A 27,321-nucleotide genomic window follows, 5' to 3' on the forward strand; every position below is an offset into this window, starting at 1 on the left:
CACGCACACACACACAAAGCTGAGCTATCCAGGAATACAAGTGGAACAAGGAGATTGTCCAGGATGGGAGCAGAGGCGGTGGGAAAGACTGGAAGCAGAGACCCCACCCTGGCATGGGGTAAGACTGGCACAACAGCTACTTTAGTGCAATTGGAGAGGGTGCCCAGAGTGAGGGCGGAGACGGGAGGGAAGGCTCTCCCCACCCTCCCTGGGACGAGCAGGCTTGCACACACTCCAGGGAGAGGGCCAAACGGGAGTGAGCAAGGGCTGAGGGCGGGTCACCGGCCATCCTCTGCCCTCCCAAATGCAGTGACAGTGTCCCCCTCACACCTATGCGGGCAACAGCAGCCTCGGAGTCAGTACCTTCAAGTAATTCAAAGAGCAGACCCTCCCCACCCCAGCTCCCTCCCAGCTCTGGGATTTGGTCGCTTCTCTAGGGGTTGGGCCGAGAGGAGGGAGTCTCCTAGTCTACTCAGACCCTTCCTTCTCTACCTCCCTCTTCCCAGACCACTAGGCTTGGTCCTTAAAGATTCCTGACCTCCACCCTTGCCCCAGCCTGGGTCAAGGGCTAGAGTCACCATGGAGGGAAGGAGGCTGCTTTGCTCCTTGGTCCTCCTTCTCAAAAGGTAGGGTTCAAACGTGGTGGGTTGGAAGGGGCCATACTGGTTTGCCCCAGGAGTAGGGTTTCTGGGCTAGGGTCTGTAAGGCTATTTTCCTTTGCGGTGGGAAGGGAAGGCAGGGATGAACGCTGGGTGGGAAAAGGGGAGAAACAGCTAAGTGGGAAGGAGGAAGGGGCCTCCCTGCTGGAGCATAGTCACTGGAGTCATTTCCACAAAGAAACACTCACATGCATAAGATACAGAGTGTGCCTACTCCCAGCCCGCCAGCCTGGCCCCACCCCATCTCTCAGGACCCCTTCCAAGACCACAGAGAGGGTTTTGGGGGTACAGTTGTAGAACCGTTCACTCTGGTCCCACCCCTGGCCTCTTCTCCCCGTCTAGGTCCAGGGAGTAAGAAAGTGCTTGGGTGGGCAGACAGCGCTGGAAACAGTATTGAGTTTTCCTTTGGTTACATATTGAAGGCAAAGGTGAGCTGGACTTACAGTCAAAACGGATAGGGGTGAGGAAGGAGGAGGGGCCATGGCTGGGGTTGGAGAGGGAGGCAGACCCTCCTCAGCCCCTTCACCCCAAGGAACACATGTCTACATGGGGTGGCATTCCCTCAGTCTCATGTCTCCCACCCCCCACAGCACCAAACAAAAGGAGAAGCCCCCTCCCCTCGGGGCTGCTCCCACCCCAACCTGGGCTGTACATTCAGTGGTTTTCAGCAGTCCTATGGCTCAGAGGGCCACGGGGTAGGGGAGGTGGCCCATCAGTCTCAGAGTCTCAGTTGGACAGTGGCAGTGACCCGGTCTGTTGGTCCATCCTAGGACCCACAGTTTGTGCCATGTGTTTTTCTGAAGGATAGTACACAACCCTACCAAAGCCACCGCCCAATCAGAAACATCCCCCCAAAATCAGGAACTAAACACTGGCTCTTTTCATCTCGCCCTCTGATTCACACATCTGTTTCCCTGTCTCCTATGCAGCCCTCGCTCTGTCTCCTTTGCTGGGACCTAGGGCTGTTCCCAGGGTCCTCACTTAAAATAGGCCTTTTCACAAAAGTGCTTATTACTTGAAGCAAGTGCTTTAGAGCTGTGGTGGGGAGAGGAAAGGGGACAGGGAGGGGAAGAAAGGAGATGCTTCCTCCCCATCCAACCCCTTTAAGATTGGGGGGAATCCTGCCTGTTTTACTTCTCCACACCCGTTTAAGTCAAAAAGGTTTTTAAAAAGAAACCTTAACATTAAAATAAATATGCAGTGGCCATGAGAATGGTCAAAATGCTTCAAAAGACACTAGGGGGTCGGGGATCCAGGGGTGGGGTGCGGGATTTCCTTTGGCATAGGAGAGGAAGCTGCTCGCCCTCCAGGTCTCCTCACAGCCACATGAGGGACAGAGGACTCCCCGCCATGTTCCCAGCACTGCTGACAGTGTGCCCAGGACAGCAGGGAACAGACAGCCACCAGAAATCTCATCTAGCAAAACAAAACAATGGGGCTCCTGACAATACTCAGATTCCTTTTGTCACTGCCAAGCATTGCTAAAGGAGAACACGACTGACACCCCGGAGTCATCCCCAGAGGACTTGTTTTCCTGTTCCCCGTGCCCCTACCACCTAATTCCCAGCACCAAGATGAGAGGGAGGGAGTGGAATGGGAAGATTTTAGGAGAACTGAAATTAGGGGGCAAGCTTTGCAGAGCCAGCAGGGTCGGGGTGGGGGCGGCAGCCCTTAAGAGAGGTCACATTGATTGTCATATAGGGGAGGACAGGGGATGAAGGGGAGTGGGCAAGAGGGGCATTGCAAGGCCCTTTGGCTTTGAAAACAAAAACAAAAATGAAAAGCTGCACAATCCTTCTTACCAATAATGGTCACTTGGAAGCCTTGAAATGGTTTAGGATGGGGGGGGGTTGGGGCAGCAAGACACAGAGAGATAAAGAGAGACCATGGAAAGGGATAAAGACAAACACCGCAGGCTTCGGAGAGCCAGCATGAGGTATGGTGTAGGGTATCTGCGGGGACGGAGGGGTCCCTGGGATGCTCCTCTCCCCTCAGCTCACCCTTGGCAAGGGGAGGGGGGCAAGACATTCAAGGAATATAAATGAAAAACAGGTAAACGTGAATAAAGCAAGTTTGGGTTGGGGAGAGAGGCAAAAGAATCCCCCAGGGGAGACCCTGTACTGTGTAAACGAAGCCTGTCCAGTTCTCAGGGGACAATACTGATGACAGCCAAACTGGGCAAGGGTACACTGTGGGGTGGAGGGGCAGGACCTCTATTCAAGTTCTGTGTCTTGGCCCCTGGCTGAGGTATTGTGTGTGAGGAAGGGACACTGGACTACAAGGGAAGTTTGACTGTGCAGAGGCTTACCAAAAAAGAGATGGGTGGACGGGGCATCTGAAGGGACCAGGGCCAGATGCAATGCTACATTTAGAGAGAACACTGTTCCTCCTCACTCTAGCCCAGTCTGGCTTCTCCGCACTTCCAGGAATCTTACTGGTGTAGCCCCTACTCACTCCTGTCTCCCCCGTGCCGGGAGGGCCGGGGCCTAGCCTCGTGGTCTACCTGCTGCTCCCTTGGCAGAGCGCCCCTCCCGCTGGAAGGCGGCTTGCTTCCCTGCTCTGCCCCTGCCCCTCCCACCATCTTTGGCTTCAGTTCAGGAGTGACTGGGGCAGTGGGTTCTCAGACATGACGGGAGGTGCAGGCTAACAGGGACACGGAGGACCTCTGGGACTTGGGGAAACAGGAGGAAGGACGCGGTCCCTCCCTCCACACACATGCCAGCACAAGCCGAAACACGGAGGATGTTCTAGGGCTGTGGTTTTGAAATGGGCAGGAAATTAAATTTGTTTCTTCCCCTAAAGAATAAAATGCTTACTTAAAAATTCATGACAAGCCTCAAAGTTCAGGGAGGAGAGCCAGGGAGGGAATAGCCACAGGCTCTGCTCTCTCAAAAGAAGTTAAAAGAAAAGAAAGGAGCAAGGTTAAAGTGCGTGGTAAGGGGGCCAGGCCGGGGGGAATGGGGGCAGGCTGTGGGGGCAAAACCAGCCCTTGATTTGCATATGAGGAGTCAGGGGAGAGTGCAGGATTGGGGCCCAGGTACAGTAGTTGCTGCTTCAAGTGTTTTGCATCTGAACTTTAGGGGTGATAGGGTACAGAGTAGGAAAAAAGCTCCAGGCCCCAGTGCTAAATACCCTCCCCCCTTGTCCTCTAGCTGCCCCTGAAGGGGGAGGGGACACCCCCAGAGTGCTCACACAGTACCAGAAATTAAGGCTTCTCACTGCTGCGGGGATGGAGGGGCCGAGCAGGGAGGCAGTGATGGGTATGGAAGAAGAGGGGTTCGCCTGGCAGCAGGTGAAGGAGACACAGAGAGGAGAGTCAGAGGGAAGAGCTGGGGGAGCTGGCAGCAAAAGAGGGGGAACTGAGAGATGGAGTCAGAGAGAGAGGGAGCCAGGCATTTAGCAATCATTTTGGGACACTTGGCAGAAGGGGTTGCCCTGGGGGTACCAAGGGCCTGGGGTGCTCCCTGTCCGTCCCAGACCCCTGCCAGGCCAAGATGGTGTGGCAAAGGAGTGAGCAGCTGCTCCCCAGGGCTTCCTTTCCCCCTCTGCCTTGCCACCTAGTCGTGTTCTCCTTTAAAGTGCCCTAAATGTTTAGACTTTTTCTAAATAAATAGAATAAGATATCAAGCCACCGGTGGGGAAGAGGGACACTGGAGGGAGCTACTCAGAGTAGCAGCCATCTAAACCAATGGCGCCGTGCCGCTCCTGGCTGTAGGGGCAGGAGGCCCCGTGGGGCAGGGCACCGCAGCCACCCACCGTCTTGGCAGCTGCAATGCCGCAGTTCTTGAGCAGGCTGAAGCTGAAAGGACTAACGGCGTCCTTGGGTGGGAAAGGCTTCATGGTGGAAAGGATCAAGGCCAGGCAGTCTGCCACGTCTTTGTTGGGAGCGCAGGCCAGTGCTGGGGTGTGACCTGCAGGGCCAAAGGGAAAAACTGAAGCACAGGGTTCTGTATTTCACGGCCCCCCCTCCCCGGCCCTGAGCGCTCTCAGCTATGGAGGGGAGCCAAGGCAGGCAAGCACCCAGCATGGTCAGAAAGCCAGGGTGGCAAGGACCCAGGAGGCTGACGGCAGGTTGTGAGTGTGGGGTAAAGGGCAGCACATGGGATGGCAGCCTGGGACGTGTGTGAAGTCTTCCTGACCCTGTTAGATCCACCTAGTTCCATCAGACTCCCCTGTGAGACTCAATATTGGTGTTGGGTCCCTGGTCTCAAGAGTTCCCCTGGGAAAAAAAATCTCATTTATAGCAAGGTTAAGAAGTCACCTCCTGAAGTATGTCCCTGACCCCAAACCTAGGAGAGGCGGGGGGTTCTGGACCCCACCCACCTTCTTCATCCACAGCCAGCACAGTAGCCCCACGACTCAGCAGGGCCTGCACCACAGAAGCTAGGCCATTCCGGGCAGCAATGTGGAGTGGCCTTGGAAGGAAGAGAAAAAAAGGAGTGCGAAGTCAGAAGAATGCTAGGTTGCCTTGCCAACCCTGGATGGCAATGAACAACACTGTGAACGCCAGAGAGCCCCTGGAATATGGGGCTCCTTTCTCCACCCCCTGCGTCCCCCGGCCAGGAGTCCTCTTCGTCAGGTACTCACATCTGCAGCGCACTGTTGGTAGCATTGATAAGGCCAAGGTCTTGGGTCTCTGCCAGTATCATGAGGGCACATTTCTCATGGCCCTGAGGGACAGAGTGGAGATGTGTGGAACATAAGTATGGCAGGCCACAGGGTAGGAAGGCAGACAAGCTATGTCACGAGTCAGGTTGGACAACCCTGGCTTCTGTTCTAGGGTGCTCTGCCCCCAGGACCTACCCACCTCATCAAGCCCCGACCCTCACGCAATGCCCCTGGCTCCAGGCAATACCTTGCTACAAGCCAAGTGGAGGGCAGTGTTCTTGTTCTCATCCAGCACAGTTAGGTCTGCCTTCCCTCGATACAGCAGAAATTCTACAAAAGAAACATGGAGGGGCTGGTATTTTCCTCCTGCTCCACCTGCCACTCTGTGTGCATGCACTCTGTACCCCATCTGCTAGGGGTGGGACATCCAGAGACATTCTCCTGCAACAGAACCTCAGCCCGACTGGCCCTGCAGGCACAGAAGACCCATCCTATGAACACCCCAAGAACTCCTCCCTGCCACAAGGGGTCCCCTACATACCCACAGCAGCAGTCTGCCCATTCTCAGCTGCTGTCATGAGTGCAGTGCGGCCGGTGTGGTCAGTGGCGTTGACCTCGGCCTGATGCTGCAGCAGCATCCGGAGCCCAGAGACATTGTCCGCGAAGGCAGCGGCGTGAAGGGGGGTCCTGGGGAGCCAGGGCAGAGTGAAATAGGGAGGCTCTTATGCATGAGCAGAAAGCCAAAGCCAGAGGCAGTTCACAATTCTCTCCAAGTCTCTGTCACTCACCGTCCTTTGGCATCTCGGCTGTTTACAATCTTGGCACCCAGAGCTCCCAGCAGCATCTCTGTGGTGCTGTCCTGGTTATTAATTCTGAGGAGGAGGAGGAGGAGGAGAAGGGTCATCAGTAGGGCAAGGGAGATATATTTCCTGCCTTGAGCCCAGGCCACAGCACTGACAGTGAACCGACACAGGGGACGGGACTTACACTGCACAGTGCAAAGGAGTGAAGGGGTTTCCTTCCAGGTATGAGAACGGGCTATGTTCAAGTAGCAACTCCAGACAATCTTCATGTCCTGAGCATGAGGAGGGAAATATGGCAACTGAAAGAAGAGGCAAGGTCCTCCATCTGTTCTGCCCTGTCTCTGACCCTTCACTCTACTTCCAGATCCTTTCCTGTAACTCATCTTCCTTCTCTACACCCCACATTTCCCTGTACCTGCTTAAGACCCCCACAAGTACCAGTGTAGGAGGCCCAGTGCATGGGCGAGTATCCGCTATAATCCACGCCAGCGTCCAGGGGGTCTGTGGAAAGGGCAGCCTGCAGCAGAGTCCGCAGCACTGCAGTATGGCCACAGGCTGAGGCCAGGTGAATGGGTGTGCGGCCCTTAAAGTCTCGGCACAGAACAAACGCATCATGGTCCAGCAGGGCGGCCAGGCAGTCCTCACAGCCAGTCACTGCCTGTGAGACACACAGTGATAGAAACAGTGCAGGTTACTGGGGACAGGCCCAGGAGCAAGAATCACTCACAGGGCTTCCTGATCTCTACAACAATTCTAGTGTTAGGAGTCAGCAGCTCCTTCCATGGATGGAGCTTTTGAACAAAAGACCAAATGGAGAGTGAGGAGGCTGAGGGATCTTGTGAGACTCTTGTGAGAAAGCAAGGTATACCTGTAGTCCCAGCCACTCAGGAGGCTGAGACTGGAGGATCACTTGAGCCCAAGACTGCAAGGCCAGCCTGGGAAACATAGCCAGATACCATCTTGAAAGGAAAAAAGAACAGGGTGTGGCGGTGCATGCCTTTAATCCCAGCACTTGGAAGGCAGAGGTAGGAGGAGTGCCTTGAGTTCGAGGCCACCCTGAGACTACATAGTGAATTCCAGGTCAGCCTGGGCTAGAGTGAGACCCTGCCTCAAAAAAAAAAAAAAAAAAAAAAAAGGAAAGAAAGAAAGAAAGAAAAAAAATCCGATAGGATAGTACTGGCAGGACATATTGAGCATAGTTTGGGTGGTGAACATATGGCTGACTGTGATGAAAAGATGAAGGTCATCAGATGAGGTATCAATTACTTATCACAGGGCAAGCACAGGGTCAGTAAAACCTAGATCTAAAACCCTGTCACACATCCTAGACACTCGTGCCCTGGGGCTATGTGTCCTGTGCTCCCACACTGAGGCCCACCTGTGAGCAAGCACCCCTGTAGTCTACTCACCCCACGGTGGAGAGCAGTGCGGCCCCGGAGGTCAGCAGCATCAGCTGTGGATCCTTTCTCTAGCAGCAGATGAACACAGTCTACATGGCCATTCATGATGGCCAGCATCAGTGGGGTTCTAGGGAGACAGAAGAAAAGTGTGAAGCTCATCACTTCTCAGCCTTTGCTAAGAAAAAATGGAGAAAGGGTAAGGGTTTGTCAAGGGGAGAAAACGACCCTCATCCCTGGCCCACACTCACTGTCCGTAGGCATCCATGACATCTGTGATGTCAGCTCGTTCCCCACTATCAATCAGCAAGTGCAGGGAATCAGTGTGGCCAGAGGCAGCTAGAAGAAAAGGGAGCCTGCATCAGGACATGTTAGGGAGGAGGGAGTCAGTTTGAGCAGGAAGGACTCATGAGTTGAAGTACCAGGAAAGCCTGGGATAAGGAGAAGGGTAGTTAAGTTATGAATCAGTTCCTATCTTCTTCTTCTTTAATATTTATTTATTTGACAGAGAAAGAGGGAGGGAGGGAGGGAGAAAATGGGTGTGCCAGGGCCTCCAGCCACTGCAAATGAACTCCAGACGCATGCGCCCCTGTGCATCTGGCTTACATGGGTCCTGGGGAATTGAACCTGGGTCCTTTGGCTTTGCAGGCAAATGCCTTAACCGCTAAACCATCCTTCCAGCCCTCAGTTCTTATCTTCTTTGCTCTGCCCCAATCTCAGCCCTGTTCTAAAGGGATAGGGCATGGCCAGGGAGGACAGCAGTCTGAAAAGGCACTAACCAGCAGCATGTAGGGGTGTCCACTTGCGCTTACGCTCCTTGATGAGGGCAGAGGCGCCGTGAGCTGTAAGCACCTCTACACACTCAGTAGAGCCTCGCTCAGTGGCCAGGAAGAGCGCGGTCCGACCCTTGTGGTCCCTTACATCCAAATTCACCAGCGTCTCAGCCAGTGTCTTCAGGGCTTCACAGTGACCATTGTAGGCCTGCAGGCAACCAATGGACATGGCTGGATATATCTATCCCAACACTGCTGCTAGGACAGGCATTAATCCTCCAGAACGTCTTTGGGCCCCTCGGGCCTCTTTCATGCTATCCCTCGGCAGACAACTACCAATTTGCCATATCCCCACAAGAATGCAGAAAGATAGTCACAGTGCTAGCATCCCTGGGGGGGGGGGGTGTGCAGTGAAGGAGGGGGAATAAGGTAGGGACAAGGAATAGAAGTGGGACTCACAGCTAAGTGCAAAGGGCTGACTGGAATGGTGCTCTCCACATCCTCCAGGCAGTTAAAGGACATTTCTAAGAGCTGCAATAAACAAGAAAATAGGTGCTTAGGTTTGTGAACTTCCAAGATGTAGTCCCCGGCTGCGGCGCTCACGGTCCTCCCCATCCTGTACCCAGAGGCCACACCCAGTCCACATGCTCCTGGTTTCAGAACCACAAACCAGAATGCAGACTGCACCCCTGCCCTGCTGTTCCCGCAGACCACGTCCCAACACTTACCAGTTCCAGGTTCTGTCTGTTGCCATAGGCGGCTGCATAGTGCACAGCTGTGTAGCCCTGCCTGTCCCGCAGGGAGGGATCTGCACCATTATCCAATAAGAACTCCAGACAGCTGGGAAGTCAGGGATAGACTGTGAGGCATAGAAGCCCAGGCCACAAAGGTACAGTTCTGGCAGGGACCGAGGAGAGGGGCAAAGGAGCCCCCCAGGCCACCCTGTGCTCTAGATGGGTTCTTTAAATCCTAACTTTCAACTTCAGCTATGGACACACTTAATGAGATTTCTACCAGCTTCAATACCATGCTTTATCCTCTAGAACCCCCCCAAGAATCTGGGGCACACTATGCTGCTCAGCTTTCCACCAGCTAGCTTGCTCCTCCTAGCTCCGCTGAAGAAATCCAACTCCTTGAATATCCAACCCTTGCTGCTGTCCTGGGGGGCCTTGCCCAGCTTTCTGTTAGTTACCACCTCTCTGTATTGCTTTGGCACCCTACTCATTCCTTAGTCATAGTTGTATGACTACGTAATCACACCCAGCACTTACCATGCATCAAGCATGCGCTAAGCACCTTAAGGTAAGTAGCAGGTATACTATCATAACTCAGAGAGGTAGATGCCATTTGCATCCCGAAGGGGGTTAAGGAAATTGAGGCACAGAGGGATTAAAGTAACTTGCCAAAGGCCATATAGCTGAGCCTCCTAGATGTTACTGTATCAAGCTGAGGATGACCTGAACCCCTGATCCTCCAGCCTCTACCAAGTGCTGGGATTACAGGTATGCTCCATCACATCTGGCTTTATTCATTTACTTAGTTATTTGGGTTTTTTTGTTCGTTTGTTTTGAGGTAGGGTCTTAGTGTAGCTCAGGCTGACCTGGAATTCACTATGCAATCTCAGGGTGGCCTTGAATTCACAGCAATATTCCTATCTCTGCCTCCTGAGAGCTGTGGTTAAAAAGGTGTGCACCACCAAGCCTGGTTCCAGTGTTTGTTTTTGTTTTGTTTTGTTTGATTTTTTGAGGTAGGGTTTCACTCTAGCTCAGGCTGACCTGCTATGTAGTCTTAAAGTGGCCTCAAAATCATGGTGATCCTCTTACCTCTGCCTCCTGTGTGCTGGAATTAAAGGCGTGCACCACCATGCCTGGCTGTTTTTTGTTTGTTTGTTTTTGTTTTTTTAATTTATTTACAAGCAGAGAAAGAGGAAAAGAGAAAGAATGGGTGTGCCAGGGCCTCTAGCCACTGCAAATGAACTCCACATGCATGACACTTTGTGTAGCTGGCTTATATAGGTACTGGGGATTTGAACCCTGTAAATGTTAGGCTTTGCAGGCAAGCATCTTACCTGCCAAGCCCTCTCTCCAACCTTGTTATTCATTTATTTTCACACAGAGAAATGAAGAGGAGAGAAAATGAGGGCCAAGACCTCTACCCACTACAAACAAACTCCAGATACATGGGCCCCTTTGTGCATCTGGCTTTATGTACATAATGGGGAATCGAACCCAGGTTGTTGGGCTTTGCATACAAGTAAGAATCTCAACCACTGAGCCATCTATCCAGCCCACTCATTTGTTCTGAAGCAGTCTCACTCCAGTGAAAGCTAACCTGAACTCCATTTCATTCTGTAGCCTATGATGGCCTCTAGTTCACTGGGATCCCCTACCTCAGCCTCCCGAGTGCTAGGATTAAAGGCATGAACCACCATGCCCAGATTTGGCTTGCTTTTTTTTTTAATTTTTTTTAATTTTTTTTTCAATTTAGGATCTCATTCTAATCCCAGGTTAACCTTGAAATTACCCTATAGAGCTGGATGGACTCCAACTCATGGCAATCCTTCTACCTCTGCCTCCCAAGTCCTGGGACTATAGGTATAAATGTACCACAAGTAATTGGTTTTTGTCTGTGTAAGATTTTTAAGGTAGGATCTCATTCTAGCCCAGCTGACCTGGAAATCACTATGTAGTCTCAGGTTGGTCTTGAACTCACCACAATCCTCCTAGCGCTGCCTCCTGAGTGCTGGGATTAAAGGTGTGTGCCACCATGCCTAGCTCTCAATTTTTTTTTAATGATTTTTATTTACTTTATTTATTTGAGAGAGACAGAGGCAGATACATAAAGAAGAGAATAGGCATGCCAGGGCCTTCAGCTGCTGCATCTGGCTTATGTGGGTACTGGGGACTTGAACCAGGGTCCTTTGGCTTTGCAGGTAAGTGCCATAACCACTAAGCCATCTCTCCTGCCACTTTATTTCTTTTGTTTTGAGGTAAGGTCTCATGTAAACAAGTGCCTTTAATCACTGTACCAACTCCCCAGCCCAAGGCAGGTCTCATATGTCCCTTATGTATAAACTCTATGGATCAAGGTTGGCCTCCAATTTCTTTTTTTATTGTTTTATTTATTTATTAGATACACGAGAGAGAATGGTCATGCCAGGGCCTCTATCCACGGCAAACAAACTCCAGATACATGTGCCACAATGTGCATCTGGCTAATATGGGACCCAGAGAATCAAATCTGGGTCCTTAGGCTTTGTAGACAAGCACCTTAACCACTAAGCCATCTCTCCAGCCTTTTAAATATATTATATATATTTATATATTAAGTATATATATGTATTTATTTATATATATTTGTTTTATTTATTTGCCTCCAATTTCTGCTCTCCCTGAGTGCTTGGATTAAAGACCTGGCTGGTATTTGGGGGTTTTATTATTTCTTTTGTATGTATATGTGTGTATCATCTGTATGTGTGAAGACACAAGTATGGAGATAACATCATCCAAAGATAACATCAGGGTCTTCCTCAGTTGATCTCCACCTTTTTTTTTTTTTTTTTTTTGAGGGGGCTGAAGAGATGGCTTAGTGGTTAAGGCACCTGCCTGGTTTTTCGAGGTAGGGTCTCACTCTAGCCCAGGATTAACTGAAATTCACTCAGATTCACCTACCCTACCTCTGCCTCCCAAGTGCCAGGATTAAAGGCATATGTAACCACGTCAGGCTTCCATCTTTTTCTTTTTCTTTTTTCTTTTTCTAGGGAAGGTCTCACTCTAGCCCAGACTGACATGGAATTCACTTGGTAGTCACTGGATGGCCGTGAATTCATGGTGTTCTTCCTACCTCTGCCTCCCAAGTGCTGGGATTAAATGTGTGTACCACCACACCAGGCTCTTTTTTTTGTGTGTGGTGGGGGGAGGATGGTGATCTCCACCTTTTTGTTTGTTTTGTTTTTTCAAGGTATAATTTAGTCCAGGCTGACCTGGAATTCACTATGTAGTCTCAGGGTGGCCTCAAATTCACGTACCTCTGCCTCCCGAGTGCTGAGATTAAAGGCATGTGCCACTTCACCAAGCTCCCCCTTTCTTTTTAAGCAGGGTTTCACTTTAGCGTAGGGTGGCCTTGAACTCACAGGGATCCTCCAAATTCAGTCTCCCAATTTATGGGATAAAAGGTATGTTCCACCACACCTACCTCCTCCACTTTTGTTTTTACAACAGGGTCTCTCACTGAACCTAGAAATTATTGATTCAGCTAGATTGGCTGGCTTATAAACCCCAGAGATGCACATGTCTCCACCTCCTCAGTGCTGAAATTACAGGTGCACCACAATATCCAACATTTGGCATGGGTGCTTGATATTCAAACTCAGACCCTTATGCTTGAGTGTCAAGTAGTTTACCACCTGAGCCCTCTCCCAAACCTTTTTTTTTTTTTTTTTTTTTTGTCTTTTCAAGGTAAGGTCTCTAGTCCAGGGTGACCTGGAATTCACTATGTAGTATCAGGGTAGATTCAAACTCACGGTGATCCTCCTACCTCTGCCTCCCAAGTGCTAGGATTAAAGGTTTGTGCCACCATGCCCAGCTTTTTTTTTTTTTTTAATGAAGTTTGAGCTGGGCATGGGGGTTCATGCCTTTAATCCTAGCACTCAGTAGGCTGGGATAGGAGGATCAGTACAAGTTGAAGGCCAGCCTGACTACAGAGTGAGCTCCATGACAGTCTGGATTAGAGTGAGACCCTACTTTGAAAAAAAAAAAAAAAAAGGTGTGGGGGGACCTGGAACTCCCAGACTCCTCAGGCAGTGCCCTTCCCTCTCATTCTTCCTCCCCACAGACAGGCTCCTGCCTGCATGTTCTCTTTTCCTGGCAGCCTGGAACCTTGCTCTCTAGGCACACAGGGGTTTGCTCTCCTGCCTACTGAGACCTGTGGAAAGAACTTCCTGGCCGAAGTCCCTTCTTGGGGCCTGGTTAGGAGGGAAAATGAGGGCTCTATATGGTGCTATGATGTGGAACTGGATACTGAGTAATAAATTTGCTGTGGTTGAAAAAGGGGGGGGGGGGCTGGAGAGATGGCTCAGTGGTTCAGTCACTTGCCTGCAAAGCCAAAGGACCCAGGCTGGATGCCCTAGGACCCATGTAAGCGAGATGCAAAGGTAGCACATGCATCTGGAGTTCCTTTGCGGTGGCTTAAGGCCTTGGCACGCCCATTTTCTCTATCTGCCTTTCTCTCTCTCTCAAATAAATAAATTTAAAAAAGAAAAGAGTCAGTTGTGGTGGTGCACACCAGTGGGATATTGATGAAGAGGTGGAGGCAGGAGGATCAGTAGTTTGAGGCCCACCTGGGCTACACATTAGAGCCAGGTATCACAGCACACTCCTTTAATCCCAGCACTCCAGAGTCAGAGGTAAGAGGATTGTGGTGAGTTCAAGGACACCCTGAGACTACATAGTTAATTTCAGGTCAGCCTGGGCCAGACTGAAATCCTACCTCAGATAACCAAAAAAAAAAAAGAAGAAGAAGAAGAAGAAAAGAAAAAGAAAGAAAACATCTGCATGTGTGGGTCAGCACTCTGTGGTGCACCCTCTTTGGGACAGGGTCCCTTGCTGAGGCCAACAGGTCTGACTAAAGTTGAGATTCTTCTCCATCTCCCACTGTTGTAGGTGTGCTGGGATCACAGACACGAGTCATTTTGTGTCCAGCTTTACAGAGATGTTGGGGAATTGAACCCAGGCAGGCAGGCTTTACAAACAAGCACCCTTAACCACTAAGCCATCTTATTTTCAACTCACAGTAATTTCATTTTCTAAAAAGGTGTAACACTGCATTAAAGAAGCCTGCTTTAGCCGGGCGTGGTGGCGCACGCCTTTAATCCCAGCACTTGGGAGGCAGAGGTAGGAGGATCGCCGTGAGTTCAAGGCCACCTGAGACGCCAGCCTGGACCAGAGTGAGACCCTACCTCAAAAAAAAAAAAAAGAAGAAGAAGAAGCCCGCTTTATGGGGGTGAAAAGGCCTAAGTGAGGTTAGGGGAAGAAACTAAGTAAAGAAAAGGTGGAGGGAGGGCTAATCAAAATCTAAGAGGATATAAATAAATCATATGGAATCCTACTTTTTTGGACAATGGAACACTCAGGAGCCATAGATTGTTACTAGAAAATTTTCAGTGCCACAGATGGGATACATTCCAGTGAGATGTGGGCCAGGGAGGTCCCTGATGCCCCAAAACATCACAGGCTATTGCTGAGGCCCTTGGTTTCCCACCAGGAATAGATAGTGAGACCCTATTACTGAAGACTCCACATACTTGGGCTGCAAGGCCACTGAGAAATCCTGCTAGAACTGAGCTGCGAACCTCCTCCATGTGGACCAGCTGAAAGAAGGCTGGAAAAGCCATTCTGCATGTAGTTCAATGGGAGGGAGAGAAATCACCAGCAAAGATACTCAACAGTAGACACTGCAAGCCTTATATTTTGCCAGCCAGGCCAAATGAGCCAACGGGTGCAATAGGGGCACGTCTGTACAGTGGAAACCAACTGCCCTCAAATTGAAATGGAGGCCTGCTCCATGGGAGGGAATACATCCCTGATACTAAAAACCTAAAACAGGGGTAGTCACTAGGGGTGTAACATCTGCTGCTGTCTGGCTAAATGTATATACTATGCTCATCCAACTGCCCAGTAAGCACTTTTCTTAATGTTCATACTTATATATTAATGTTACTCTCACTTCTGGGAGAGAACCTTCTCTTTTCTTTTTTTTTTTTTAATTTTTTATTTATTTATTTGAGAGCGACAGACACACAGAGAAAGACAGATAGAGGGAGAGAGAGAGAATGGGCGCGCCAGGGCTTCCAGCCTCTGCAAACGAACTCCAGACGCGTGCGCCCCCTTGTGCATCTGGCTAACGTGGGACCTGGGGAACCGAGCCTCGAACCGGGGTCCTTAGGCTTCACAGGCAAGCGCTTAACCGCTAAGCCATCTCTCCAGCCTGAACCTTCTCTTTTCAGTTGACAGTGTCCTTGGAATGACTCACAAGGTATCATGGTGCTGGGAAGAAGTGACAGAGGAGTGCTCAGCACGGAAATATCTCTATCACACCTTCCAAGGCTTGGGATCCACTGCAGAACATGTGGTAAAAGAATGTAAGAGCCAAAGGAAGGGTAGGACTCCTTACAACCAGACACAAAATGGCCTGCGTATCCATGACCTCACAGTGCCTGACACTACCTACACAAGACCATCATAATAGGAGGAAAAGATCATGACATCAAAATAAAAGAGAGACTAATTGAGAGGGGGAGGGGATATGATGGAGAACGGAGTTTCAAAGGGAAAGTGGGGAGAGGGAGAGCATTACCATGGGATATTATTTACAATCATGAAAGTTAATAAAAAATTAATTTTTAAAAATTGAAAAATAAAGCCGGGCATGGTGACACACGCCTTTAATCCCAGCATATTGGGAGGCAGTGGTAGAAGGACTGCCATGAGTTCAAGGCCACCCTGAGACTACGTAATGAATACCAGGTCATCCTGAGCTATAGTGAGACACTACCTCAAAAAACCAAAATAAATAAATAAATAAAGATAAAAATAAATAAGTGAAATAGAGAAAGAAAGGAAGGATGAAAGAAAGAAAGAAAAAAAGAAGGAAAAAAAAAATCTGGGCATGGTGGTATACAACTTTAATCCCAGAACTTGGGAGGCAGAGGCAGGAGGACTTCATTGAGTATGAGGTAACCCTGAGACTACAAAGTGAACTGGAGATCAGCCTGGGCTAGAGTAAGATACTACCTCCAAAAAACAAACAAAAAATAATAATAAACAAATAATTTTTTAAACTGGGCATGGTGGCACATGCGTTTAATTGCAGCACTCAGGAGGCAGAGGTAGGAGGATCACTGTGAGTTTGAGGCCACCCTAAAACTACATAATGAATTCCAGGTAAGCCTCAGGTAGAGTGAGACCCTACCTGGAAAAAAAATTTTTTTTTAAATTTGTTTTAAATGAAGTTTAACCAGGAGTGGTGGCACATACCTTTAATCCCAGCACTCAGGAGACTGAGGTAGGAGGATTACCATGAGTTTGAGGCCACCCTGAGACTACACAGTGATTCCAGGTCAGCCTGGGCTAGAGTGGAACACAATTTCACCCATTCATTCATTTATGTTAATAGTTCTCAAATAGGAACAAATTTTGCACTCTAGACAAAGTACCTAGAGACAGGTCATTCTGTTTGGATGTTGAGGACTGAATCAATTCTAGAGCCTTACACTCTTTATCACTGAAGCACCTCCCCAGCCCAGGAGAAATTCATCCTTTATCCTTAGTACCAGCACTGGCATGGTTCAGGGTAAAGTGCTTGCCCTACATGGGGTAAGGACCTAGGTTCAATCCCCAGTACCATGAAAAAATACCACTTAGCCTTAGTAGAAGTATAATACTTGGAACCTAATAAGTAAATGTTCAGCTAATATTTATAAAATAAACAAATGGCACTCAAGAGGCAGAGGTAGGAGGACTGCTATGAGTTTGAGACCAGCCTGGAAGTAAAGTGAGATCTAGGTCAGCCTGGGATAGAACTGAGACCCTTCCTCAAAAAAAAAAAAAAAAAAAAAAATGGGGGGATGGCTGGAGAGATGGCTTAGAGGTTAGGAGCTTGCCTCTGAAAACTTAAGGACTCCGGTTCAAGGCTCAATTCCCCAGTACCCACATAAGCCAGATGCACAAGGTGGCACATACATCTGGAGTTCATTTGCAGTGGCTGGAGACCTGGGAGCACCCATTCTCTCTCTCTCTCTTCTTCTTTACCTCTTTCTCTGTCTGTCGCTCTCAAATAAATAAAATAAATCTTAAAAAAAAAAAAAAGCCAGGTGTGGTGGTGCATGCCTTTAATCCCAGCACTCAGGAGGCAGAGGCAGGAGAATCACTGTGAGTTCGAGGCCACCCTGAGACTACATAGTGAATTCCAGATCAGCCTCGGCTAGTGAGATCTTACCTCCAAAAAAAAAATAGCTGGAATAGCTGGGCATGTTGGCACACACCTTTAATCCCAGCACTCAGGAGGCAGAGGTAGGAGGATTGTCATGAGTTTGAGGCCACCCTGAGACTACAGAATGAATTTCAGGTCAGCCTGGGCTAGACTGAGACCCTACCTCGAAAAAACAACAACAAAAAAATTAAAATTAAAATAAAAAACTGGATTTGGGTATGTAATTTTCCCAGTCATGTCAAGAAGCCTCCTGTTCTGGAAGAAAACAAAAATTAGCCAGGCATAGTGGCACACGCCTTTAATCCCAGCACTCCAGAGGCAGAGGTAGGAGGATCACTGAGAGTTCAAGGCCAGCTTGAGACTAAGTAGTGAATTTTAGGTCAGTCTGGGCTACAATGAGGCCCTACCTCAATCCCCCCCCCAAAAAAAAAATAGCCCTCCTGTTCAGAAGAGAGGAACTGTGTCTCACACTTTTGTCTTCACCTATACACAAAGTGCCCCACACACGCTGCCAGCTGCCTGACAGGGCTGTGCTAGAGTCACGCAGCAGTAATGTGGCAGGGGAGATGCAGAGTGGGTGGGAAGACAACAGTGCCAAGGGTGGCACTGTGGGGAAGTTGTTTCCCAGAGGCCTCTCTGGTACTCACAAGAAAGCCTCCTTCCTGCGGGACTCCTTCAGTGGCTCGTCCTCTTCAGCATCATGGCTGGAAGCAGTATGGGATTCCGCTCTGAGAAGACAAGCGTAAAGAGGTTAGGAAAGCTCAGAGAGGCATATGGGGTGGGGAAGGCCTCACGTGGGAGCCTCACCTCCGGTAAGTGTCAGAGGCAGCAGCGTAGTGGAGGGGAGAGCAGCCTTTACAGTCAGCCTCATTGACACCGGCCCCAGCAGTCACCAGTGTTACCGCACACTGGTAGCTCCCATTGGCGGCTGCGTAGTGCAGTGGGGTCCTGGAAAAGGAAGGGGTGGGTAAAAGAATCAGATCCAAACAACCAGATGCGCAACAAGACCTGCTTTATAACAGTCTCCTCACTCTCCCTCTTTTTCCTCCCGTACTGTCTACCTCCCCTACCATTTTCTCTTTAACCAGACACTCCCTATGTGCATCCCTAAAGATTAACTTACCTTCCAAATTTGTCTCGCCTCCTCAGGTCAGCACCACTGCTCAACAGCAAATTAAGACACTCAACATTCCTAGAAGGAAGACAAGGGTAAGAGTGGGAGCCTGGAGGCCTGGCCGCTGGCCCAGGAAGAGGCTGAGAGGATGGAACTGGACAGACCTCTCTGTTGTGACGGTTTCACTGTTTGAGCAGAAGGGGCCAGGCAGACAGCACTAGCCCACCTTGCCCAGCCTCTTTCAAGCCCAACGAGAGAACGTGAACGCACCCTCCAGAAGCAGCAGCATGAAGACAGGTGCGGCCAAGGTTGTCAGGTGTGTTGATGTCAAACCCAGCAGAAAGCACATGCTCATTGCTGAGTGAAGACACGATGCTGTACAGCTGACCTGGGGAGCAGACCAGCCAGACTGCATTCAGGAGCCCTGAGCTCCATTCCCCTTGCCAACTCCCCAACCCCCAGCCAGTCAGCACATACCTGAGGAAAGAAGCTTCCGGCAACAGTCAGAGAATCCAAAGAGAACAGCTAAGTGCAGGGGAAACATGTCATGGATGCCACGCCTGAGGAGAGGTTGAGGGACTCAGCCCTTTGTTCCAGGAGGGGCCAGCTACAGACTTTTCTGTGACCCACCACCACCCTGGGAGTCAGGATGAGAAGTTCCTCAAGCTTCCCTTGGCAAGCATCTTTTGACCTCCGTGTCTGATGTGAGCAATACGTAGAGACCTGATGTGGCCCCAACGTGGGGTCAGGGACCCTGACTCACCGGGCGGTATCCGCGCCATTGGTCATGAGAGTGCTGATGAGCAGCTCGTGTCCATAGCGAGCAGCCACATGCAGTGGCGTGTTCCCAAATTTGTCAGCACAATCAATCTCGCTACCTGACACAAGAATACACACACAAACCCAGGCTTAAGATCACTCTCACCAGTTAGTAACCATTCAAATGCTCATTATATGTTGGGCCAAGCTAAGCATGCTCCACACATTATTTTGTTTGTAAACTTTAAGAGGACAGAGATCCCCATGTCTATCTTGAGTGGAGGATGGGGTAGCAGAAGAAAGGGGTTTCTTGCCATGGGTGCACAGTCTCTGGGTCCATACCATTCTGAATGAGGATCTGAGAACGCGTGAAACGACCATGGATTGCAGCCATGTGCAGAGGACTTTTCCCTTCTTTGCTCTGTGTAAACATGATGGGGTTTATTCAGTGCAAAGCACAGAGAATGAATGCCCTGTTCCCCCTTCCAAAGGACACATCTATGAGAATGGAAGGGTCATGACACCTTAGCCCACATCCTCCTGGGTGCCTAGCAAGGCCTGATTACTCCAGGAGACAAGTGGGCAACTCCCCCAGGACAGCTATGCAGATGTGGTTGGATCCCCAGAGCCAGGTTCCTCTCCCCTGATGTATGCTTCATCCTTTAGGTACCTGGTAGTTGACATCAGCCCCATTATTGACCAATAGCTCCAAGCAAAGAGCGCCGTTAGTGGACACTGCAGCCACATGCAGTGGTGTGAAGCCCTTGTCATTTGGCTGGTTGACATTGGCTCCTGCATTCACCAGCTCAATAGCCACAGCATCCTGGCCAAGGTAGCAGGCGATGTGCAAAGCTGTGTTTCCAAAAGCATTGGGCTCATCAATCTGGATTTCCAAGAGTGAGGGTTAAGGTTGTATCAGTTTAAACCAAGTTGAAAGTAGCCAATCTGACTTACAGTTCTAGAAATCTGACTGCATCAAACCCCTCAGGTTTTTGACCCAAAAGAACAAGGATTCTATTACATAGTGCAAGTCTTATTCAGACCCTCTCGTCACATCTTCCCAACTCCCCTAAGCCACACCAATGATCTCAGCACCTTCCTATCTCTTTAAGAGATTCTGACCTCCAATGCCCTGCCCTGCGCCCCAGCCCCAGTGCTCAGTGCCCTGACCTCAGCCCCCATCCGCAGCAAGTACTTCACCACTTCAATCTGGCCACTGGCCGCAGCAGTGTGCAGTAACCCATAGCCTTTGCGGTCCTTACAGCCGAGATCTGCTCCGCGTGCTACCAGCAGTTTGAGGACCTCCAAATGTCCTAAAAAGAGGGACATTCAAGCTGGAGAAATGGCTTAGCAGTTAAGGCACTTGCCTGCAAAGTCTAACAACCTGAGTCCGGTTCCCCAGTACCCACATAAAGCCAGGTGCACAAGATGGTGCATGTGTCTGGAGTTCCTTTGCACTGGCTAGAGGCCCTAGTGTACCCAAACTCTCTATATCTGTCTTTATCTGCCTCTCTCTCTCTAAAATAAATAAATAATAATACTAAATAAAAGAGGAGGAGATAGGAGAGTAAACCCAAAGGCCCCGTGCTCCTTCCTCCAAAGGCAGCAATTCCTTAGCCTTGCCCTCGGAATCTTAAGGACTCAATTCCTACTTCTATATAGTCTCTCTTACCAAGAAAAGCTGCCCAGTGCAGAGGTTGCCGCTCCTTTTTATCACACACATTCAGGCTGGCTCCCTTATTGAGGAGCAAGTTCACCGTCTACATGAGAATACAAAAGACACAGATAGGGTTCATGCCCTCAACCCACCAAAGGACAGAGACTTCTCATCTCCCAAAGACAAAGACAGCCATTTTTTTTTCCTTCTTGTTTACAATGCTGGAGGCGGCAGACTAATACCTTTGTTCCTACTGTAACAATCTGGAGGACTAGAGCGAATAGTGGGAGCAGGTACAGAGGAGGAGCAGGAGATAAATCTGGGAGTTTAAAGGAAACTTAGGGGAAGTCTCGTTAGGTGCTCTGGTGGTTCTCAAAATCTTATGAGTCTTTGGAGGTGTGTTGAACAACATGGACTCTTCAGAAAAAGGCATGTAGCTGGGCATGACGGTGCTCACTTTAATTCCAGCACTCAGGAGGCAGAGGTAGGAGCATCACCATAAATTCAAGGTCAGCCTGAACTATAGAATAAGTTCCAGGTAAGCCTGTACTGGAGTGAGACCCTGCCTCAAAGAAGAAAGAAAGATGAGGCTGGAGAGATGGCTTAGTGGTTAAGGCACTTGCTTGCAAAGCCAAAGGACCTACATTCAATTCCCCAGAACTCACATAAGCCAGATACACAAGGTGGCACATGCATCTGGAGTTTGTTTGCAGCTGATGAAGGTCCTGGTACACCCATTCTCTCTATCTGCCTCTTTCTCTATTTCTCTCTTTAAAAAATAAAACAAATTAAGAAGGAAGGAAGAGAGGAAGGGAGGAAGGGAGGGAGGGAGGGAGGAAGGAAGGAAGGAAGAAAGAAAGAAAAAGAAAGAGCCAGGCATAGTGGCACATGCCTTTAATCCTAGCACTTGGGAGGCAGGGGTAGGTGGATGGCTGTGAGTTCGAAGCCATCTGAGGCTACATGGTAAATTCCAGGTCATTGTGGGCTGGAGAGCGAGTCCCTACCTCAAAAAAAAAAAAAAGGGTGGGGGGAGGCATGTATATAAACATCTCCACCTCCATGAAACCTCAAAGAGTCCTCCTGAAACCCAAGTCAAGAATTTCAGGCTGTGTGTGATAGCACATGCATGTAATCCCAGCTACTCATGAGGCTAAATCAGAAGGATCACTAGTTCAAAGCCAACCTGAACAACCTAGTCAGACTCTGTTTTTTGTTTTCAATTTTTAATTTTTACTTATTTTTATTTTGGGGGTTTTTCAAGTTTGCATTTCACTCTAGCTCAGGATGACCTGGAACTCACTCTGTAGTCCCAGGCTGGCCTCTAACTCACAGCGATCTTCTTTGCCTCCCAAATGCTGGTATTAAAGGAATGTGCCATCATGCCTGGCCAGACCCTGTCTCAAAATAAAACATAGGGACTGGAGAGATAGCTTAGTGATTAAGGCACTTGCATGCAAAGCCAAAAGGACCCAGGTTCAATTCCTCAGGACCCATGTAAGTCAGATGCACAAGGGGGCACATGCATCTGGAGTTCATTTGCAGTGGCTGGAGGCCCTGGCGTGCCCTTTGTCTCCCCCCTCCCACTCTCTGCTTGCAAATATATAGATAAAAATTTAAAATAAAATAAAAAAAAGCAAAAAGAGGGATGTGGATGTAGTTCAGTGATAGAATACTTGCCAACCATGGACAAGGCCCTAGGTTCAATCTCCAAAAGTAGGGAAAAGAATAATTCAATCCGGGCTGGAGAGATGGCTTAGCGGTTAAGCGCTTGCCTGTGAAGCCTAAGGACCCCGGTTCAAGGCTCAGTTCCCCAGGTCCCACGTTAGCCAGATGCACAAGGGGGTGCACGCGTCTGGAGTTCATTTGCAGAGGCTGGAAGCCCTGGCGAGCCCATTCTCTCTCTCTCCCTCTATCTGTCTTTCTCTCTGTGTCTGTCGCTCTCAAATAAATAAATAAATAAAATTAAAAATAAAAAGAATAATTCAATCCAGGACTAGGGATATAGCTCAGTGGTACAACCCTTTCCAAATACGCGTGGCACACTGGATTCACCTGGAAGAACTCAATCTCGTATAACCCTTCATTTGGTGCTTGAGCCCAAGTGTTTGTGTGAGTATCTGAGCTAGTCCTCCCTGAGGTCTGATGGCCTAGCTGCAGACAGAGGTGATAGGAGAACACTGCACCTACGTGGGAGTGGTCCTCACCTCAAGATGCCCACTGTGCACTGCATGGTGCAGAGCACTGCGCCCGCTCCTGTCAGCCACGTTAAGGCTGCTCAACAGGGGTGCCAGAGCTTCAGCACACTTAGTGGCCCGGTTGGCAGCAGCCACATGCAATGGTGTCTGCCACAGCTTGTCCCGGGCATTCACATCAGCTGAATGTGCCAGCAGCAGCCCCAGCACCTTCTGTAGAGGGGCAAAAGACAAGAGAGAAGACAGAAGGGGAGCAGGAGGTTAAAAAAAGAGGAAATGGAAGTCAGAACAGGTCAATGTGGCACATATGATCCCATCTTCCTAGCTTAGTTTCTGCATTTGCTCACATACTTGGCTTGGCCATACCTATTTTCCATCTTCTGGATCTCCTGGTTTTGCCAGGGACCCCTTCCTCTTTCTCAAGCCACCTAGAATCTATCACTCTCTAACCCACCTCCTGAAAAATCTTCACTCACACATGAATCTGACCTAAGGAAATCTACATATCCCAATCCTATTTCCAAGAAAAATACATGTCCCAAGCACGTACCATCACTGGCCCTTCCATAGGCCCTAAAATCATTTCCATTACCTCAATAAACAAACATAATGGTTTCTCTCCAATACCCAGGCTACTCTTCTGGGCATGGTGGCATAAGCCTTGGAAGGCAGAGGTAGCAGTATTGCTGTGAGTTCAAGGCCACCCTGAGACTACATAGTGAATTCCAGGTCAGCCTGAGCTAGAATGAGACCCTACCTCGAAATACCAAAATAAATAAATAAATATTTTTTTTTTAAAAAGGCTAAATACCATCCTAATCATCACCCACCTTGTTCCCATTAGCGTCAGGCCCCCCCCCCCCCCCACCCTGGTGGCTAGCACCAAGGAAGTGATGGAAGATCCAAGATGAGGTCTCCTTTCCCTCTCTTCAGTATAGGATCCCACTGAGAAGTCTGTTTGGCCCCTTGTGCCGTCAACTTATATGCTGCTTGGGGGATAGAGATGCAACAGATCCCTACCCCTACCCTCATCACAAGGAAAGAAAACTCAGTGCTCCAAGGGGGACCAGACTCAAGGTGGCCCCCCAGAGAGGAATGAGTCACTCAGGTCTGGCAGTAGGGCCATTACCGTCTGCCAGCCCAGTGTTAAGCCCTCCCTGACATCACATCAGCTGGCAGCACTCAGCTCCCCCTTACTAGCCAGTTCTAAGGGGTAGAAGAGAGGTGGCCAAGGTCTGGTCTCCTCCCCGTGTGGGGCAGAGTTTCATTAGCCTTTAAAATCCACCTTTCTGAGAGTGAAAGAGGATACCGGATATCAACCTCTGGCCTCCACAGGCATGTGCACACATATATGCATGTGCATCTGTACATACTAGTGCACCCACACACATACAAACACACATGCATGCATGCCACATACATGCCACACACACACACAAAAAAAAACAAAAGGCCTGGGTCTGGAGAGATGGCTTCGGTTAAGACACCTGCCTGCCAAGCTTAAGGACCCAAGTTTGATTCCTCAGTACCAACATAAACCATATGCACAAGGTGGTGCACGCATTTGGGGTTCGTTTGCAGTGGCTCCATTAAGTCCCTGGCACACCCATTCTCTCTCTTTCTCAAATAACTAAATAATTATTAAAAAAAAAAAAAAAACCTTTAATCCCAGCACTTGGGAGGCAGAGGTAGGAAGACTGCCGTGAGCCTGAAGCCAGCCTGGGACTACAGAGTGAATCAGTCTGGGCTAGAGTGAGACCCTATCTCTAAAAAATAAAAAATAAAAATAACAAACATGCTTTCCATCAATTCATCCATTTTGGGAGGGTGAAATGAGGTAGGAGGCCCATACCTCATTTCGGGAGGCAGCAGCACGATGAAGAGGAGTCAGCCACAGTGTGTCCTTAGCGTTGACATTAGCACCTGTGTGGACACAATTTCCTACTTGATGGGAGGAGAGGAGGAAAGAGGTAAGGGGAATCTGAATGGAAAGGAAGTCTTTCCTGGACCAAGCACCAGGTTTCAATCCTTGGATATGAAAAAAGGCTTCTCCCCTCCCAGATGCCACACCTTCTATCTCCCCACTTTCACCTGACATCAGTAGCAACTGGAGGATGGGGACATCGCCTACGTAGGCAGCAGCATGCAATGGGGTTCGCCTCTCTTGGTCCTGGAAAGGTAAAAGAGAGAAGCAGCTGTGGAGAGATATGATCCTGGACCCCGGCTTAAGTATGAGCTCCAGGCTCTTCCCCACAATCTTTTCCCAATGGTTCTGCAGCGTCCTAAATCCCAGAACTAGGAGTTAAAAGCAAGCACCTTGGGAGGGTGGAGTCAGGGCCACCTTCCTCAGGAGGGGTGGGGGCGCTGCAGACCCCGATGGTTGGGGAAGAGAACACCGTTTCGGAGCATCCCCAGCCCCACCGGTCCATGCTCCACGCCTGACCAACCCCGAATGCAGAGGCTCCCACTCCAGGGTAGGAAGAGCTGCGGTTTCATCAGAACGGAGAAACGGAGCCGCCCCACTGGTGGGGAGGGGTCCAGAGCCTTGGAACCCAGATTCCGGTCTCACCATCCTCCCAGCTCCCAACTCACCAGCACATTGATGTTCTCCTTCTGCGAGAGGAGGGAACGCACTTCCTCCACATCGCGGCTAAAGATGGCCTGGACCAGGGGCGGCTGCAGAGAGAGCCGGCATTCAGGGAGCGGGCCCCTGCCACAGCGGAGCCGGGGTAGTGGGGGAGCATCCAGGTTGGAGGGGGGCGTCGCTGGAGGGGCTCCATTATGGGGGTCCTGACTGTAGCGAATTCCCGCGGCGCCCTCCTCCGATCGCCAGGCCCCCAAGGGCACCCGCTCAGTTGAGGGGAGCGCGGCGTGGGGCGCGGCGGGAGCCCCGGGCTCGGGCCCAACCTAGGCCGCACATCCCCGGGCTCGCGTGGTGGAGGCGCCCGGCCCCTGGAAGGAGGAAGCGGGGGGAAGGCAGAAGGGCTGACCTGGTCCGTGATGCTGAGGATCCCCATGGCCCGGTCCAAGCTCCGTCCGCATCGAGCTCGCGGCAGCGGCGGCGGCGGCGGCGGCGGCGGCGGCTCCACCGGGGACACGGGGCGGCCCAGGCGGCGGCTGCGGCGGCGGCTGCGGGGAGAGGGCGGCCCCGCCTACCGCGGGGGGGGCGAGCGGGAGCCCGCAGCGCTCCCTGGCGGCGATCCTGGGCCCGGCCGCAGGGCGCTCGCGGCCCCGCCGGCGGCCCGGGCCTGGGCGTCCTCCGCCGGGTGCGGGCAGCCCGAGCGGCCCCGGCACCCCGGGCTGGAGATCGCTGCGCTGCGCTGCGCTGCGCTGTGGGCGGCAGCCTCGCGGGCCGAAGGGGACCCCACAGCACCATGGCACAAACGCCAGTCTCGCTCCCGACGTGCCTCCCCAGCCAAACCAAACGGCCGGGCGGAATTCACCCAGCCCACAAGGCTCGGGCTGGGCGGACTCCCTCCCGGATCGCGCTCCCGCCCGCCCGCCGGTCCCTCGCTGATAGGGAAAATTGGGAACACGGAGACCTAAAGTTTGTGGCACTGGCGACAGCAGCCCCAAGAGGAGGGGTCGACGTTGTCTCCGCAGAGGACACACGACTCTGGCGGAGGAAAGAGAAATCCCCAGGGTTGGGCTGGAGGGATGGCTTAGCGGGTAAGGCGTCTGCCTCCGAAACACCCCAGATGCACAAGGTGGCCCTTGCGTCTAGAGTTCATTTGCAGCGGCTGAAGGCCCTGGTGCGCCCATTCTCGCTTTCTCTCTCCCTCTCAAATAAATTAATTAAATTTAAAAAAAAAAAAAGGTTAGGGCTGGAGAGAGCTTGCCTGTGAAGCAAAAGGACCCCGGTTCGAGACTCCCAAGGACCCACGTTAGCCAGATGCACAAGGGGGCGCACGCGTCTGGAGTTCCTGTGCAGTGGCTAGAGGCCCTAGCGCGCCCATTCTCTCCCTCTCTCTCTCTCTCTCTCTCTCTCTCTCTCTCTCTCTCTCTCTCTCTCTCTCTGCCTCTTTCTCTGTCTGTCGGTCTCAAATAAATAAATAAATAAAAACAAAAAAATTAAAAAGAAAAAAAAAGATTGGCGAAAAGAGGACACTTAGTTTAACTCCTCTGTCACCTTAACGCACCTTAACGCTGCTTCAAAAGACTCAATTGTTCCTCTCCAGAATAGTTCAGGGAAAATAGGTGCTTGCCCTCACCTATAGAAGAGGTCAAGGTGTGGCCCTGAGGAAGCACCTAGCTATAGGATAACCCAGAAAAATGAGAAGGAAAAATTGAGATTGAGGGATTAGTAAGTACATTTTATAAAAGGTGATTTCCAAGAGTTGGGCTGGAGAGATGTCTTAGTGGTTAAGGTGC

At 50.5% G+C, this 27,321-nt stretch overlaps 1 protein-coding gene across 3 annotated transcripts; it reads right to left on the reverse strand.

The window, feature by feature from the left end:
* Positions 1 to 1,052: 1,052 nt before the first annotated feature.
* Positions 1,053 to 26,016, reverse strand: Ankrd52 (ankyrin repeat domain 52). 3 transcript variants are annotated; one of them, XM_045151669.1, is made up of 28 exons: positions 25,941 to 26,016; positions 25,543 to 25,626; positions 25,042 to 25,120; positions 24,803 to 24,873; positions 22,963 to 23,163; positions 20,774 to 20,861; positions 20,302 to 20,414; positions 19,772 to 19,984; positions 19,444 to 19,522; positions 19,106 to 19,220; positions 18,820 to 18,902; positions 18,613 to 18,730; positions 18,352 to 18,420; positions 18,036 to 18,176; positions 17,876 to 17,956; positions 8,969 to 9,080; positions 8,700 to 8,771; positions 8,247 to 8,448; positions 7,719 to 7,806; positions 7,480 to 7,597; positions 6,509 to 6,728; positions 6,255 to 6,342; positions 6,056 to 6,139; positions 5,809 to 5,954; positions 5,515 to 5,597; positions 5,247 to 5,329; positions 4,983 to 5,074; positions 1,053 to 4,570 (listed from the first exon to the last, which is right to left on the reverse strand). In XM_045151669.1, exons 1-28 carry the CDS (start codon positions 25,965 to 25,967, stop codon positions 4,320 to 4,322), a joined length of 3,201 nt encoding a protein of 1,066 aa, XP_045007604.1. In that variant the 5' UTR covers positions 25,968 to 26,016; the 3' UTR covers positions 1,053 to 4,319. The 3 variants fall into 3 exon arrangements, with proteins under 3 accessions (XP_045007604.1, XP_004650036.1, XP_045007605.1); XM_004649979.3 differs by having other exon boundaries at positions 20,272 to 20,414; XM_045151670.1 differs by having other exon boundaries at positions 4,373 to 4,570; positions 4,921 to 5,074; positions 20,272 to 20,414.
* Positions 26,017 to 27,321: the final 1,305 nt, after the last annotated feature.

Source organism: Jaculus jaculus, chromosome 6 (assembly GCF_020740685.1).
Source record: "Jaculus jaculus isolate mJacJac1 chromosome 6, mJacJac1.mat.Y.cur, whole genome shotgun sequence".
Lineage (NCBI taxonomy): Eukaryota > Metazoa > Chordata > Mammalia > Rodentia > Dipodidae > Jaculus > Jaculus jaculus.